Raw genomic sequence first — 16,319 nt, forward strand, 5'->3', positions numbered from 1 at the left:
AAGAACCACCAAACTATTTTTCACAGAGGCTACACCATTTTATATCCCACCAGCAATGTGTAAATTTTCCAATTTCTCCACATCCTCACCAACACTTGTTATTTTCTGTTTTATTGATTATAGCCATCCTTGTAGGTACAAAGTGACATCTCATTGTGGTTTTGATTTGCATTTCCCTAGTAACTAATGATATTAAGTATCTTTTTATGTGTTTACTGGTCATTTGTATATCTTCTTTGGAGAAATGTCTGTTCAGGTCCTTTGCCCTTTTTTTTTTTTTGTCTGTGCCACACAGCTTGCAGGATCTTAGTTTCCTGACCAGGGATTGAACTCGGGCCCTTGGCAGTGAAAGCGTGGAGTCCTAACCACTGGACTGCCAGGGAATTCCCACTTTTGCCTATTTTTAATGAAGTTGTTTGTTCTTTTGTTGTGTTGAGTCCTATTGTTGATGAGTACTTTATATATTTTAGATATTAAATCCTTATCAAGATATATGATTTGCAAATATTTTCTCCCACTCTGTAGATTATCTCTTTACTTTCTTGGTAATGTCCTTTAATGCACAAATGTTTTAATTTTGATGAAATTCAACTTATTTTTATTTTTGCTACTTGTGCTTTTGGTGTTATATCTAATAATCCATTGACAAATCCAAGGTCATGCACATTTACCCTATGTTTCCTTCAAGAGTTTTATGGTTTTAGCTCTGAAATTTAGGTGATTGCAATTTTTAATTCATAGTTGTATGTGATGTGGAGTAGGGGTCCAACTTCATTCTTGTACATGTGGAAATCCAGTTGTCCAAGTACCATTTGTTGAAGAGACTGTTCTTTCCCAGTTGAATGGACTTGGCATCCTTGCCAAAAATCAATGGGCTGTAGACGTATGGGTTTATTTCCAGACGCTCAGTTCTAGTCCATTGGTCTATATGTCAATCCATATACTAGTACCACTCTGTTTTAATTATTGTAGCTTTGCTATAAGTTTTGAAATCTGGAAATCTCAGCTGTCCAATTTTTTTTCATTTTAAGGTTATTTTGGATATCCAGGGCTCCTTGTAATTCCATATGAATTTGAGTGTTGACCTTTCCATTTCTGAAAAAAAAAAGTCATTGGAATTTTGATAGAGATTGTGTTGAATCTGTAGATTGCTTAGGTGAGATTGTCATTTTGACAATCTCTTCCTCCCCGTGAGCTAAGAATGTCTTTCCATTAATTTAGGTCTTCTTTAGTTTTCATCAATGTTTTGTAGTTTTCAGCATACACGTCTTTCACTTCTTTGATCAAATGTATTCCTAAGTATTTCATTATTTTAAACACTAAATGGAGTTACTTCTTTAAGTTCTTTTGGGATTGTTCATTGTGCATGGATAGAAACAGCTGAATACTGTGTGTTTATCTTATATCCTGCAGCTTTACTAAATTTGTTTACTAACGTTAGTAGTTTTCTTGTGGAGTCTTTGGATTTTTCATATATATGATCATATAATCTGTGAAAAGAGATAGTTACAATTCTTCCTTTCCAATTTGAATTCCTTTTATTTCGATTTCTTGTGTAATTGCTCTGGCTAGCACTTTCAGTACAATGTTGAATATCATTGGTGAAAGTGGGCATCCTTATCTTGTTCCTGATCTTAGATGGAAAGCTTTCCATTTTTCACCATTGAGTATGATGTTAGCTGTGCAGTTTTCATACTTGACTTTATAATTTTGAGGAACTTTCCTTCCATTTCTTGTTTTTGAGTGTTTTTATCACGAGAAGATATTGGAATTTGTCAAATGCATTTTCTGCATCTTTTGAGATGATCATGTGGTTTTTATCCTTTGTTCTATTAGTGTGGTGTATTACATTGATTGATTTTCCCATGTTGAACCACTCTTGCATTCCTGGGGTAAATCCCATATGGTCATGATGTATAATCCTTTCAATATGCTATTGAATTGTGTTTGCTAGAATTTTGTTGAGGATTTTTGTATCTATATTTATAAGAGGTATTATCTGTAGCTTTCTTGTGATACTTTTGTCTGGAATTGATATCAATGTAATGATGGCCTCATCATATGAGTTAGGAAGTGTTCCCTTCCTTTCAACTTTTTGGAAGGGTTTGAAAAGGATTGGTATTAATTCTTCTTTACATGTTTGGTAAAATTCACTAGCGAAGCCATCTGGTCCTGGACTTTTTTTGTTAGGAGGTTTTTGATTACTGATTCAATCCTTTTAGTTGTTACATGTCTGTTGAAATGTTCTGTTTCATCTTGAGTCAGTTTAGGTCTTTGTGTATTTCTAGGAATTTGTGCATTTTATCTAGGTTATCCAGTTTGTTGGCATAAGTTGTTAATAGTAGTCTCTTATAATACTTTACATTTCTGTAAGTTCAGTAGTAATGTCCTCACTTTCATATCTGATTTAGTTATTTGTATCTTTTTTCCCCCTCCTTTGTCAGTCTAGATAAATGTTTGTCAATTTTGTTGATCTTTTTCAATAACCACTTTTGGTTTTGTTGGTGTTTTCTATTGTTTTTCTATTCTCAATTTTATTTATCACTGTTCTAATCTTTATTATTTTCTTCCTTCTGTTAGGTTTGTGTTTGGTTTTCTCTTCTTTTTCTGGTTCCACAAGGTGTCTAAATCCACAAAGTGGTTTGAGATCTTTTCTCTTTTTTAATGTAGCTATAAATTTACCTATGGGCACTGGTGTCACTACATCTCATAAATTATGGTGTTTTGTATGTTTGTTTTCATTTTCCTTATAAATTATCTGCCTAGATGTTTTATCCATTATTGAAAGTGATGCATTGAATTTGCCAACTATTACTGTAGAGCTATATATTTCTCTCTACAATTCTGTTAATATTTGCTTCATATATTTTGGGTCTCTGTTATGTGGTTAATTTATGTTTATAGTTGTTATATCTTCCTGATTAATTGCCCCTTTTATCGATATATAGTGTTCCTCTGTCTCTTTTAACAGTTTTTGAAATACAGTCTATTTTTGTCTGATATCAGTGTAGCCACCCCTGGTCTCTTTTGGTTACTATTCATATAGAGTATCTTTTTCAATGCTCTAACTTTCAATCTATTCATGTCTTTGGATCTAAAGTGAGTCTCTTGTACACAGCATATAGTTGAATCATGCTGTTTTATCCATTCTGACAATATCTGCCTTTTGATTAGAAAGTTTAATTTATTTAGATTTAAAATAATTGCTGACAAGGAAGGACTTACTCCTGCTGTTTTGCTGTTTGTATTCTGTATATATTATAGCTTATTGTCCTTCATTTCATCCATTTATGCCTTTTTTTTTTTGGCCATGCTGCGCGGCTTGTGGGATCTTAATTCCCTCACCAGGGATTGAACCCAGGCCCAGGCAGTGAAAGCTCCAAGTCTTAACCACTGGACCAGTGAATTCCTGATTTATGCGTTCTTTTATGTTTAGTTTCTATTTTTCTGGTGAGCTGTTTTGATTATTTTTTCATTTCCTTTTGTGATGGTTTTTAGAGACTTTCTTTGTGGTTACCATGGAGATTCATATAACATCTTAAATTTAAAATGATCTGTATTAAATTAATACCTACTTAACTTTTAACTATGCTGCTTCTATACATCTCTGTCCTCCCTCCCTTATGTTGTTGTCATAAATTATATCCTTATACATTGTATGCACTATAACATAGATTTATAGTTATTTTTATGTAATTGTCTTTTAAATTCTGTAGGAAATAAAAGGTAGAGTTACAAACCAAAAATACAATAATACTTGTTTTTGTATTTGCCCATGTATTTACCTTTACTGGACATCTGTATTTCTTCATGACTTCGGTTACTTTTTTTTTTTCCTTCATTTCAATCTGAAGGAGTTCCTTCAGCATTTCTTATAGGACAGGCCTAGTGATAACAAATTCCCTCAGCTCTTCTTTATCTGTGAATGTCTTAACTTCTCCTTCATATTTGAAGGAGAGTTTTCTGGACACTACCTTGAAGTTGATGGGTTTTTCTTTTAACACTTTCAATATCATCCATTGTCCCTTGGCCTCCATGGTTTCTGATGAGAAATCAACCTTTATACTTATTTAGTATCCTTTGTACATGATCAGTTACTTCTTTCTTGCTGCTTCCAAGACTCTTTTTGTCTTCGTCTTTCAATAGTTTGATTATAATGTCTCATGGTGTGGATCATTTTGAGTTTATCCTACTTGGAGTTTGTTAAGTTTCTTGGATTTGTAGCTTCATGTCTTCTATCAAATTTGGGAAGTTTTCAGTCATTATTCTTTAAATATTCTTTCTGCCTTTTTTTCCCTCTCTTCTTTTTCAGGGACACCCATAATATGTATGTTGGTTTGCTTGCTGGAATCTAACAGGTCTGTGAGGTACTTTTCACTTCTTAATCCTTTTTTCTTTCAGCCTCTCAGACTCAGTAATTTCAATTGACCTATCTTCAAGTTCACTGGTTCTTTATTATGCCTACTAAATCTGTTATTGAACATCTCTAGTGTTTTGGTTTTTATTTCAGTTGTACTTTTCAGCTCTAGAATTTTAGTTCCTTTTAAGTTTTTTTCTATCTCTTTATTTAAATGACCACTTTGTTCATACATTATTTTCCTTATATCCTTGTCAGTGCTCACCTTTAGTTCTCTAAGCTTATTTAAGACAGCATTTTATAGTCTTTATCTACTAGGTCCTGTCTCTGTCTTTCCTGTCAATTTATTTTGTTCCTTTGCCTGAGCAATACTTTCCTATTTCTTTGTATGCCTTGGGATTTTGTTGTTGTTGTTGTTGTTGTTGTTGAAAACTTGGCATTTGACTATTATAATGTGGTAACTGGAAATCAGATTTCCTACCTCCCCAGGGTTTCCTGATGTTTGTTTGCTTGTTTGTTTAATACTGTAGTAGTTGATCTTCTTAGTGACTTTCCCAAACTATTATTGCAAAGATTGTATTCCTTGTTTATGTTGTCACTGAAGTCCCGTTCCTTAGCTTGTGTTCAGCTAGTGTTTTGACAGAAATTTCCTTGCATGCCAGGAGCTCTCCCAGTCTTTTCAAAATGGTTCTGGACTCTCCTTCAACACTTACCCAGGGTTATGCCGTGACTGGGGATTAGCCATAGGTGAAAGCTTAGTGTCTTAAGTCCTTTTTGAGCATTATATCTTGCCCTGGGTGACTTTTAAATTCCCCAGTATACACAGGCACTTGTGAATATTCTAAACTCCCAGAGGAATGCTCCCCAGCTTCTGCCTTAGGCAGTCTTTTGTATGTTTGGGCTGTAATCTTCTGCCCTATGCATGTGAAGTTTGTTTATTCAGTTTGTGGTGTTTCCACCTTTCTCAACCTGAGTTTTGTGTTAGACACAACAGAGGAGTGCCTTGCATCAGTCCTTCAGGTAGTCCCTAGACAGTTTAGAACAGATATATAAAATATTATGTGAATAAGGTCTGCTCTGCTCCTTCCAGAAATAAGGAAATAGTCCCACACTGGTAACATGGGCTGTTGATGCTTTAAGATTGCTGTTGCTTTAAGACTTTGCTTTAAGACTCTTGCCACTTTAAGACTATGGCCAGTTTAACACATCTGCCACTTTATGATCACTGCCATTTTAAAACTTCTATCCCACCAGAGAGGGAGGTGAGGTAGGGCATATAAACTCACTACAAACCTTCCTACTGTTTTAAAGGCCCCCTGCCTTTTTTTTTTTTCTTTCAGCCCTCTGTAAACTTTTGACTGTTTTCTAGAGATCAAAGAGTTGGTTCTGACAACTTCTGCTTGTTTTTCTATGTATCTGTTGGGAGACAAGAAGTGGAAAATTCTTACTCTACATTTTTCTGATGTCTAACAGTAAACTCTTATTTTTTAAACCTAATGACTTAAAAAAAATTTTGCCCATTAGCAATAGTATGAAATCAAATGGAATAGTAAAAAGAAATTTTGGCCGGTTTTGTTTGATTTGGCATATGTTTATTACCTTACATGTTGTGCCAGTTATGATTAGTTGTGTCATTTGGAGGCAGATATGCTGATAGAGCTAAGAAACAAGTCTTTATTTCTATTATAAATTTGAACTAGTACTTTTAACTATACAAAAAAAATAAGCTCTAATTTAATTGACATGGGCATTTCCATTGGTCTGGTGTAGAGTTTACCTTGTTAAGCACTTGTTATCTAGGCATTAGGGTTAGTTTGAGCTCTTATGGCCGGAAAGCTAAAATATGAAAAATATCAGCCAAAAAAAAATAGAATTTAGATGTAGAAAGAACCTCACAAATAATATTATTCTAATGATTCTCACATCAGAGTCACAGAGAGAGCCCTAAAACCACACATTCTGAGGCCCTGCCCTATTGAATCAAGTATCTGGAGGCTAAATCTGAAAATCTATATTTCAAAAATTTCTCTAGTTTATTCTCATAAGTACATACGTTTGGGGGAAAATGATATAATTTAACTCTCTAGGTTTAAGGTAGAGAAAGATGTGAGGCTCCAATAGGTAAAGGGACTTAACCACACTGGGTGCATCTTTAGAGTCAATAAACTAATTTATAACTTTGTTATTCTGGAAAGGAAGATCACATCCCTTAGAAAATAAAGAAACAAAAAAAGAAGGAAGGAAGAAAAAAGGAGGAAGAAGGGAAGGAAGGAAGGGAGGAAGGGAGGGACGGGGGAGGAAAGAAAGCAAAATTCAATCTTGTTAAAGTTAGTAGGATAAATAATTTTTTTAATTAGTATGGAATCTATAAGGTACCAAGAACTAGTTTGACAAAAGTCTTCTACTGGATAGTTGGTTCTGAATATACAAAGTTATGTCAATTCTTGCTTATCTGTAGCAAATAATTGTGGACAGTAATTCAGAAAATCTTGTATTGAAGGCAATTAGAAAATGACTTACATTTGTCTTTGAAGACTTTTTATGCTTATGTAACCAACATATTGAACACACAGGACACATGAGGTGTAAACATAAAGCAACTTTATTTTCATCTCCCTCTGTTCCCTTTAAGTTTTGTAGGTAGAGCAAGTTCTTCCTCTGCCCCATAAAAACTGAGGCAGGACCTGTGACTTTCACTGTCATTCTTAGGTAAGGCAGAGTCCTCCAATTGGAATTAAAATGTCCATGTCCACGTAATAAGCAAAAAGTGATAACTTGATTTGAAGCTAAGGTTTCCCCCTCTCTTAGCTGGAGCACACTGCATGGGAAAGCCTTTTACGGGGAAAAAAAGGGCTTCCCTGCCCTCTTCTACCACTTCTTATCTTGCTGTACTAGTTCCTGGGTTGGAACATGCCCAAGGAGAAGAGGAAAGGGAAGAGGAAGATTCTTAAGCCATACATGCTGAGTGATGGTCTAATAGATGCTTTTTCTGGGTTTGAATATACAACTGGTAATCCTGTGAGAGCTTTTGTAAGTTCCTTGACATCTCTCACTCCCAGTTCTCTGTTATCACTGAGAATCTTATCTCTGTTCTGGGTGGGGCCTCCTAGACAGTCCCTAAGATATCCCCACCCTGCCTGTCTCACACACTTATATATGAAAGTTATTCCTTGCCTACATGCACTTACCTCATACAGAACCATTATTCAAACACATTTTGTGGTTCCATATTTACTGTCTTGCAGTGAAGTCATTTAAACAATAGTAAGACTTTCTCAAAAGGTATACTCCAAATTGAACTTCATTCTATGGTAAGTACTGGTATGTTGAGCTTCCAGACTATTTCAAAATTGTCTGACATTTTGGAAATGACAAAACTTACACCAAATGTGAGATCAATTTCAGAAAAAAAATCCAGAGAATCTTTCCCTTCTCAAATACACTGTAAACTATTCTTTAGTCTTGATAGACATCATTATGTTTCAAGGAAGATGTGGATCCCTCACCAAGCGTGTACATAGACTGTATTCTAAGTGGAATGATTTCTACTTTAGCCCTCCCCTGCTAAGTGAATAGAAAATTCAAAAAATTGGCTATTTTGCTGCCCGTGATGCGTAACTGCCTGAGCATTGGAATCATATGAAGAAATTTTTAGACACTTGGATTCTGCAGCTTCTCTACAAACCTATAGATCAGAATCTGCAGAGCTGTGTTCCAGGACTGCAGGAATCTGAAGTTCTAAGACTCTTCTAAGTCATTCTGATAAACTGCTTAACCAAGGTCCTTCTTGGGGACTAGAAAATCTGCAAGTGTGTTCACCAAACAGTGCTCTACATTCACATCTTCCCTCCATTGCCTATTGAACATTAAAATAAAGGTCATTTAGAAAAAGTCAACACAGCAACTAGTCAAAGTCAAGTCACTCTAGCCAATAATCTACTTCACTCCCCCATCCTCTGAAAAATTTACACCAAAAAAATCCAGAAACCTGAAAGAGGGAATGGGGATAAACATGTCACATGTAGCTTTTATCCTCATTAATCTTGTTGATTTCACGGTTCATCTGTGTTACTTTCTTATCTTAAACTCCTATAAACCAGTATTGTTACTTTAAGAAAGTATTTGTTATAATCAAAGTTGGATTTACTTTTGATTTACAAAGAAATTTACTTTTGCTCTGGAGTGAGACTGTGTGTGTGTGTGTGTGTGTGTGTGTTTATTTTTGGGCCCTGAGTTTAACTGAAAGCACCAGCAGTTTGAGAAAAAGTGAGATACAGGCACAGTGTAGTTTTTTTTTTTTTGGTAGTAATAAGAAAGGTTAGCTATTTTAATGTGGTCCTGCCTGAATAAGGTCTTTAGTTATATTCTTGCTGTTTTGGAATCAGTAGCTCCATTTGCTTAGTTGACTCTCCCAGTTTTCAAACCAAACTTAGTTTCTCTCTCCTGCTAAAAAATATCTAGAGGCAGGTATCAGTCATTTGTTTTGGAGCAGTTAGCGAATGAATAAAGTAGAAAACCAGAGGCTGTTGTCAGTATTTTAAAATGTAAAGTCATGGTTGTTGGGAGGAAAAGTATTAAACCCATTCTTTAATTGCTGTGTATGTATTCCCATTTCTGTTGGTCCAACCAAGAAACAGGCATAGCTTGTGTTACTCAAAATGGAGTACATATCACATTTTTTTTGCAATTAGTAGCCACTTTTCTAGAGCTCACTTCTCCAGCAGAGGAGAGTATGAAAATCTTTTAGAAGGAGGCTTTACTTTTTTTTTTAATTTTTATTTTTTTTAAACAGCAGGTTCTTATTAGTCATCAATATTACACACATCAGTGTATACATGTCAGTCCCAATCTCCCAATTCATCACACCACCACCACCACCACCCCCCCGCCACTTTCCCCCCTGGGTGTCCATACGTTTGTTCTCTACATCTGTGTCTCTATTTCTGCCCTGCAAACCGGATCATCTGTACCATTTTCTAGGTTCCACATATATGCATTAATATATGGTATTTGTTTTTCTCTTTCTGACTTACTTCACTCTGTATGCCAGTCTCTAAGTCCATCCACGTCTCAACAGATGACCCAATTTCGTTCCTTTTTATGGCTGAGTAATATTCCATTGTATATATGTACCACATCTTCTTTATCCATTCGTCTGTTGATGGGCATTTAGGATGCTTCCATGACCTGGCTATTGTAAATAGTGCTGCAATGAACATTGGGGTGCATGTGTCTTTTTGAATTATGGTTTTCTCTGGGTATATGCCCAGTAGTGGGATTGCTGGGTCATATGGTAATTCTATTTTTAGTTTTTTAAGGAACCTCCATACTGTTCTCCATAGTGGCTGTATCAGTTTACATTCCCACCAACAGTGCAAGAGGGTTCCGTTTTCTTCACACCCTCTCCAGCATTTGTTGTTTGTAGATTTTCTGATGACGCCCATTCTAACTGGTGTGAGGTGATACCTCATTGTAGTTTTGATTTGCATTTCTCTAATAATTAGTGATGTTGAGCATCTTTTTATGTGCTTCTTGGCCATCTGTATGTCTTCTTTGGAGAAATGTCTATTTAGGTATTCTGCCCATTTTTGGATTGGGTGGTTTGTTTTTTTAATATCGAGCTGCATGAGCTGTTTATATATTTTAGAGGGTAATCCTTTGTCCATTGATTCATTTGCAAATATTTTCTCCCATTCTGAGGGTTGTCTTTTCGTCTCGTTTATGGTTTCCTTTGCTGTGCAAAAGATTTGAAGTTTCATTAGGTCCCATTTGTTTATTTTTGTTTTTATCTCCATTACTCTAGGAAGTGGATCAAAACAGATCTTGCTGTGATTTATGTCTGAGAGTGTTCTGCCTATAATTTCCTCTAAGAGTTTTATAGTGTCCGGTCTTATTACATTTAGGTCTGTAATCCATTTTGAGTTTATTTTTGTGTATGGTGTTAGGGAGTGTTCTAATTTCATTCTTTTACATGTAGCTGTCCAGTTTTCCCAGCACCACTTATTGAAGAGACTGTCTTTTCTCCATTGTATATCCTTGCCTCCTTTGTCATAGATTAGTTGACCATCGGTGCGTGTGTTTACCACTGGGCTTTCTATCTTGTTCCATTGATCTATGTTTCTGTGTTTGTACCAGTACCCTATTGTCTTGATTACTGTAGCTTTGTAGTATAGTCTGAAGTCTGAGAGCCTGTTACCTCCAGCTCCTTTTTTTCCCCTCAAGATTGCTTTGGCTATTTGGGGTCTTTTGTGTCTCCATACAAATTTTAAGATTTTTTTGTTCTAGTTCTGTAAAAAATGCCATTGGTAATTTGATAGGAATTGCATTGAATCTGTAGATTGCTTTGGGTAGTATAGTCATTTTCACAATATTGATTCTTCCAATCCAAGAACATGGCATATCTCTCCATCTGTTTGTGTCATCTTTAATTTCTTTATCAGTGTCTTATAGTTTTCTGCATACAGGTCTTTTGTCTCCCTAGGTAGATTTTTTCCTAGGTATATTATTCTTTTTGTTGCAGTGGTAAATGGGAGTGTTTCCTTAATTTCTCTTTCAGATTTTTCATCATTAGCGTATAGGAACGCAAGAGATTTCCGTGCATTAATTTTGTATCCTGCAACTTTACCAAATTCATTGCTTAGCTCTAGTAGTTTTCTGGTGGCATCTTTAGGATTCTCTATGTATAGTATCATGTCATCTGCAAACAGTGACAGTTTTACTTCTTCTTTTCCAATTTGTATTACTTTTATTTCTTTTTCTTCTTTGATTGCCGTGGCTAGGACTTCCAAAACTATGTTGAATAATAGTGGTGAGAGTGGACATCCTTGTCTTGCTCCTGATCTTAGAGGAAATGCTTTCAGTTTTTCACCATTGAGAATGATGTTGGCTGTGGCCTTTATTATGTTGAGGTAGGTTCCCTCTATGCCAACTTTCTGGAGAGTTTTTTATCATAAATAGATGTTGGATTTTGTGAAAAGATTTTTCTGCGTCTATTGAGATGATCATATGGTTTTTCTTCTTCAATTTGTTAATATGGTGTATCACATTGATTAATTTGCGTATATTGAAGAATCCTTGCATCCCTGGGATAAATCCCACTTGATCATGGTGTATGCTCCTTTTAGTGTGTTGTTGGATTCTGTTTGCTAGTATTTTGTTGAGGATTTTTACATCTATATTCATCAGTGATATTGGCCTGTAATTTTCTTTTTTTGTAGTATCTTTGTCTGGTTTTGGTATCAGGGTGATGGTGGCCTCATACAATGAGTTTGGGAGTGTTCCTTCCTCTGCAATTTTTTGGAAGAGTTTGAGAAGGATGGGTGTTAGCTCTTCTCTAAATGTTTGATAGAATTCACCTGTAAAGCCATATGGTCGTGGACTTTTGTTTGTTGGAAGATTTTTAATCACAGTTTCAATTTCATTACCTGTGATTGGTCTATTCATATTTTCTATTTCTTCCTGGTTCAGTCTTGGAAGGTTATACCTTTCTAAGAATTTGTCCATTTCTTCCAGGTTGTCCATTTTATTGGCATAGAGTTGCTTGTAGTAGTCTCTTAGGATGCTTTGTATTTCTGCGGTGTCTGTTGTAACTTCTCCTTTTTCATTTCTAATTTTATTGATTTGAGTCCTCTCCCTCTTTTTCTTGATGAGTCTGGCTAATGATTTATCAATGTTGTTTATCTTCTCAAAGAACCAGCTTTTAGTTTTATTGATCTTTGCTATTGTTTTCTTTGTTTCTATTTCAGTTATTTCTGCTCTGATATTTATGATTTCTTTCCTTGTGCTAACTTTGGGTTTTGTTTGTTCTTCTTTCTCTAGTTCCTTTACGTGTAAGGTTAGATTATTTATTTGAGATTTTTCTTATTTCTTCAGGTAGGCTTTTATAGGTATAAAATTCCCTCTTAGAACTGCTTTTGCTGTATCCCAAAAGTTTTGGATTGTCGTGTTTTCATTGTCATTTGTCTTTAGGTATTTTTTGATTTCCTCTTTGATTTCTTCAGTGATCTCTTGGTTATTTAGTAACATAGTGTTGAGCCTCCATGCGTTTGTGTTTTTTACATTTTTTCCCCTGTAATTCATTTCTAATTTCATAGTGTTGTGGTCAGAAAAGATGCTTGATATGATTTCAGTTTTCTTAAATTTACTGAGTCTTGATTTGTGACCCAAGATGTGATCTCTCCTGGAGAATGTTCCGGGCGCACTTGAGAAGAAAGTGTAATCTGCTGTTTTTGGATGGAATGTCCTATAAATATCAATTAAATCTATCTGGTCTATTGTGTCATTTAAAGCTTGTTTTTCCTTATTAATTTTCATTTAGGATGATCCATTGGTGTAAGTGAGGTGTTGAAGTCCCCCACTGTTATTGTGTTAGTGTCGATTTCCTCTTTTAGAGCTGTTAGCAGTTGCCTTATGTATTGAGGTGCTCCTATGTTGGGTACATATATATTTATAATTGTTATATCTTCTTCTTGGATTGATCCCTTGATCATTATGTAGTGTCCTTCCTTGTCTCTTGTAACAGTCTTTATTTTAAAGTCTATTTTATCTGATATAAGTATTGCTACTCCAGCTTTCTTTTGATTTCCATTTGCATGGGATATCTTTTTCCATCCCCTCACTTTCAGTCTCTATGTGTACCTAGGTCTGAAGTGGGTCTCTTGTAGACAGCCTGTATATGGATCTTGTTTTTGTATCCGTTCAGCCAGTCTATGTCTTTTGGTTGGAGCATTTAATCCATTCACGTTTAAGGTAATTATCGATATGTGTGTTCCTATGACCATTTTCTTAATTGTTTTGGGTTTGTTTTTGTAGGTCCTTTTCTTCTCTTGTGTTTCCCACTTAGAGAAGTTCCTTTATCATTTGTTGTAGAGCTGGTTTGGTGGTGCTGAATTCTCTTAGCTTTTGCTTGTCTGTAAAGCTTTTGATTTCTCCATCAAATCTGAATGAGATCCTTGCCAGGTAGAGTAATCTTGGCTGTAGGTTCTTCCCTTTCATCACTTTAAGTATATCATGCCACTCCCTTCTGGCTTGTAGAGTTTCTGCTGAGAAATCAGCTGTTAACCTTATGGGAGTTCCCTTGTATGTTATTTGTCATTTTTCCCTTGCTGCTTTCATTAATTTTTCTTTGTCTTTAATTTTTGCCAATTTGATTACTATGTGTCTCGGCGTGTTTCTCCTTGGGTTTATCCTGTATGGGACTTGCTGCGCTTCCTGGACTTGGGTGGCTATTTCATTTCCCATGTTAGGGAATTTTTTGGCTATAATCTCTTCAAATATTTTCTCTGGTCCTTTCTATCTCTCTTCTCCTTCTGGGACCCCTATAATGCGAATGTTTTTGCATTTAATGTTGTCCCAGAGGTCTCTTAGGCTGTCTTCATTTCTTTTCATTCTTTTTTCTTTATTCTGTTCTGCAGCAGTGAATTCCACCATTCTGTCTTCCACGTCACTTATCCGTTCTTCTGCCTCAGTTATTCTGCTATTGATTCCTTCTGGTGTAGTTTTCATTTCAGTTATTGTATTGTTCATCTCTGTTTGTTTGTTCTTTAATTCTTCTAGGTCTTTGTTAAACATTTCTTGCATCTTCTCAATCTTTGCCATTGTTTTTCCGAGATCCTGGATCATCTTCACTATCATTATTCTGAATTCATTTTCTGGAAGGTTGCCTATCTCCACTTCATTTAGTTGTTTTTCTGGGGTTTTATCTTGTTCCTTCATCTGGTACATAGCCGTCTGCCTTTTCATCTTGTCTATCTTTCTGTGAATGTGGTTTTTGTTCCACAGGCTGCAGGATTGTAGTTCTTTTTGCTTCTAGAAGGAGACTTTCATACTTTTTGTTAGCCAGATACATATTGAACCAGCTTTAAGATACAGGAGCTATTTAGGATTGTGTTTAGGGCTAACTTGAGTCACAGGTGGGTGAGAAGATAACTGGATATAGGTACTTCCATTTGCTGTTGTGTTCCATTCACACTCCTTTGAAGATCAGAGTGGAATTAACCATCTGCAGTGTTTTAGTATATCTTTGTGGTCCTGAAATGCCAGTCAGTGGATTTGTGCTTGGCTAGATGTGTAAGAATCAACCAGTATAGTTTGGTAAAAGTACAGATTTCCAACTTTTCTGTCTCTGACCCCCCCTTTTTTTTTCAGTTGGTCTGGGCTAGTGCCTGGAAATTAAAGTTCTCCAGCAGACAGGTATGAGAATTATTGCCCAAGAGGGCTCTGTATAGGTATCCAATTCAAGAATGTTATGAATTGCTGGAATTTCAGTATGGAAGCTACCACTCCAAGTTCCATGATTTTTCCCTCCAAATTTACAGGTGTGACTGTATACGAAACAAAATGTGGGTTGCAGCCTTTGGAGTGATTTCTGCTGCCTTGGCAGTGGTGAGCAGCTTTGGCCTGATGTTGTACATTGGGGTGCCATTTGTGATCATAGTTGCAAATTCACCATTTCTTATTCTAGGTGAGTAAAACAAAACGTGAGGCTGCACATTGTGTATGTGGGGGTGTGGGGTGGATAATGGAAGGGGATTGTGTTAGATTAAGCAGAATAATTATATTTAGGTGGCTCTACAGATCCAAAATGGGGTATCAGGAAAGAAGAAAATCAGATGGAATTCTGTGTCTTTAGAGTTAGAAAAATCTAGTACCCCAAATGGAAAAACACAGACCAGGGACATGAACAGGCAGTTCACACACACACACACACACACACCAAACACACAAAATCCAAAATACTAGTCACTGAAAATATGAGAAAAAATATTTGACGTTTCAGTTAATTAAGGGATGCAAGTTAAAACAAAAGTGAGACACCTTTGTTTTCTTTTCTTATTAATGAATATTAGCAAGAATAAAAGTTTGGGGAATGTTGTATGCAAATGAACACTCATATTCTGCTTGCTGGGGGAAGTTTGTAAATTGGTGCACTTTTAAAATACAACTTTGCAACAAATCAAAAGACTTAAAAATTTAAAAGGGAATACCTTTGACCTGCCTACTCCACTTCTAGGAGTTTGTCCTAATTATTGGACAAGTGGTCACAAAGTAGAACGTGTATGTTCATTTCAGTGTGATTTAGAATAGGAAAAACAAGAACAACCTAATCCCATATCGACATAGGATCGGTCCACTCAAACATAGCATATTAAAGTTTTGGAATCCTATTCAGTCTTTAAAAAGAGGTAGCTATAAAGTGTTAAATGAAGAATGCTGGCTATGAAACAAGATGTTTAAAATAGATATACAAATATATGTGTATATTTGTACAGAGCAAATTCTGGATGGATATACTTAAAATATTAGCAAGGAATATCCCTGAAGGGTGGAATTACAGTTGTTTAAATTTTTTCTTTGCATTTTCCTGTACTTTCAGGATTTATTTTACAATAAGCATGAGAAGATAAATATGTTTATATTTTGGAAAGTAAACAACTTGGAAGAAATAATATTTGATTTCCTAGGGGAGACAGTGGTTTTTAAATACCTAATAAATATCAATGAGTTTATTCGTCGTCCTTAGTACCTCTGATTCTTCCCTTTTGTTCAGTTGAATACAACTGAAATCCACAAAGCTGGCAGCAGGGTGAGTGTCGGGATGCAGTTTATGACACACTACGTAAACCTGTGTCAGTGTAGGCCCTCCTACCTTGGTCATACGAACACAACATCTGAATTAGAGGCAAAGTGCAACTCCCAGTACCCTCCCAGGTAATCCATGGAGAAGATCTCTTAAAATTGAAATGAAAATCAGCATGTTAGTTCCAAGTACTGATTTTGTATCAATACACACAGAAACAGAGGTGTACATGAGTGAAAGCAGTAGAAAGCTTGAGGGAGATGAAATTTGTCTGCAACATGCTCATGCTGTCCTTTGTAATCCCATTTCTTCTCTGTGGTCCTCCTCTCCTAGCCTTCATTGATGGTTTCAAAGTCCTCAGATGTTCTCCTGTCTTCTTTATTC

At 35.8% G+C, this 16,319-nt stretch overlaps 1 protein-coding gene across 3 annotated transcripts in view; it reads left to right on the plus strand.

The window, feature by feature from the left end:
* The window catches only part of PTCHD3 (patched domain containing 3), a 34,629-nt gene that overhangs the window by 6,551 nt on the left and 11,759 nt on the right, over nucleotides 1-16,319 (plus strand). For all 3 annotated transcript variants that reach the window (XM_082385967.1, XM_082385968.1, XM_082385969.1), the window contains exon 3: nucleotides 14,674-14,819. In XM_082385967.1, the coding sequence (XP_082242093.1) occupies nucleotides 14,674-14,819 (146 nt within the window). The remainder of the gene's footprint in view (nucleotides 1-14,673; nucleotides 14,820-16,319) is intronic.

The sequence above is a fragment of the Balaenoptera borealis genome (genome assembly GCF_965194805.1).
Source record: "Balaenoptera borealis genome assembly, chromosome: 3".
NCBI classification, from domain to species: Eukaryota; Metazoa; Chordata; class Mammalia; order Artiodactyla; family Balaenopteridae; genus Balaenoptera; species Balaenoptera borealis.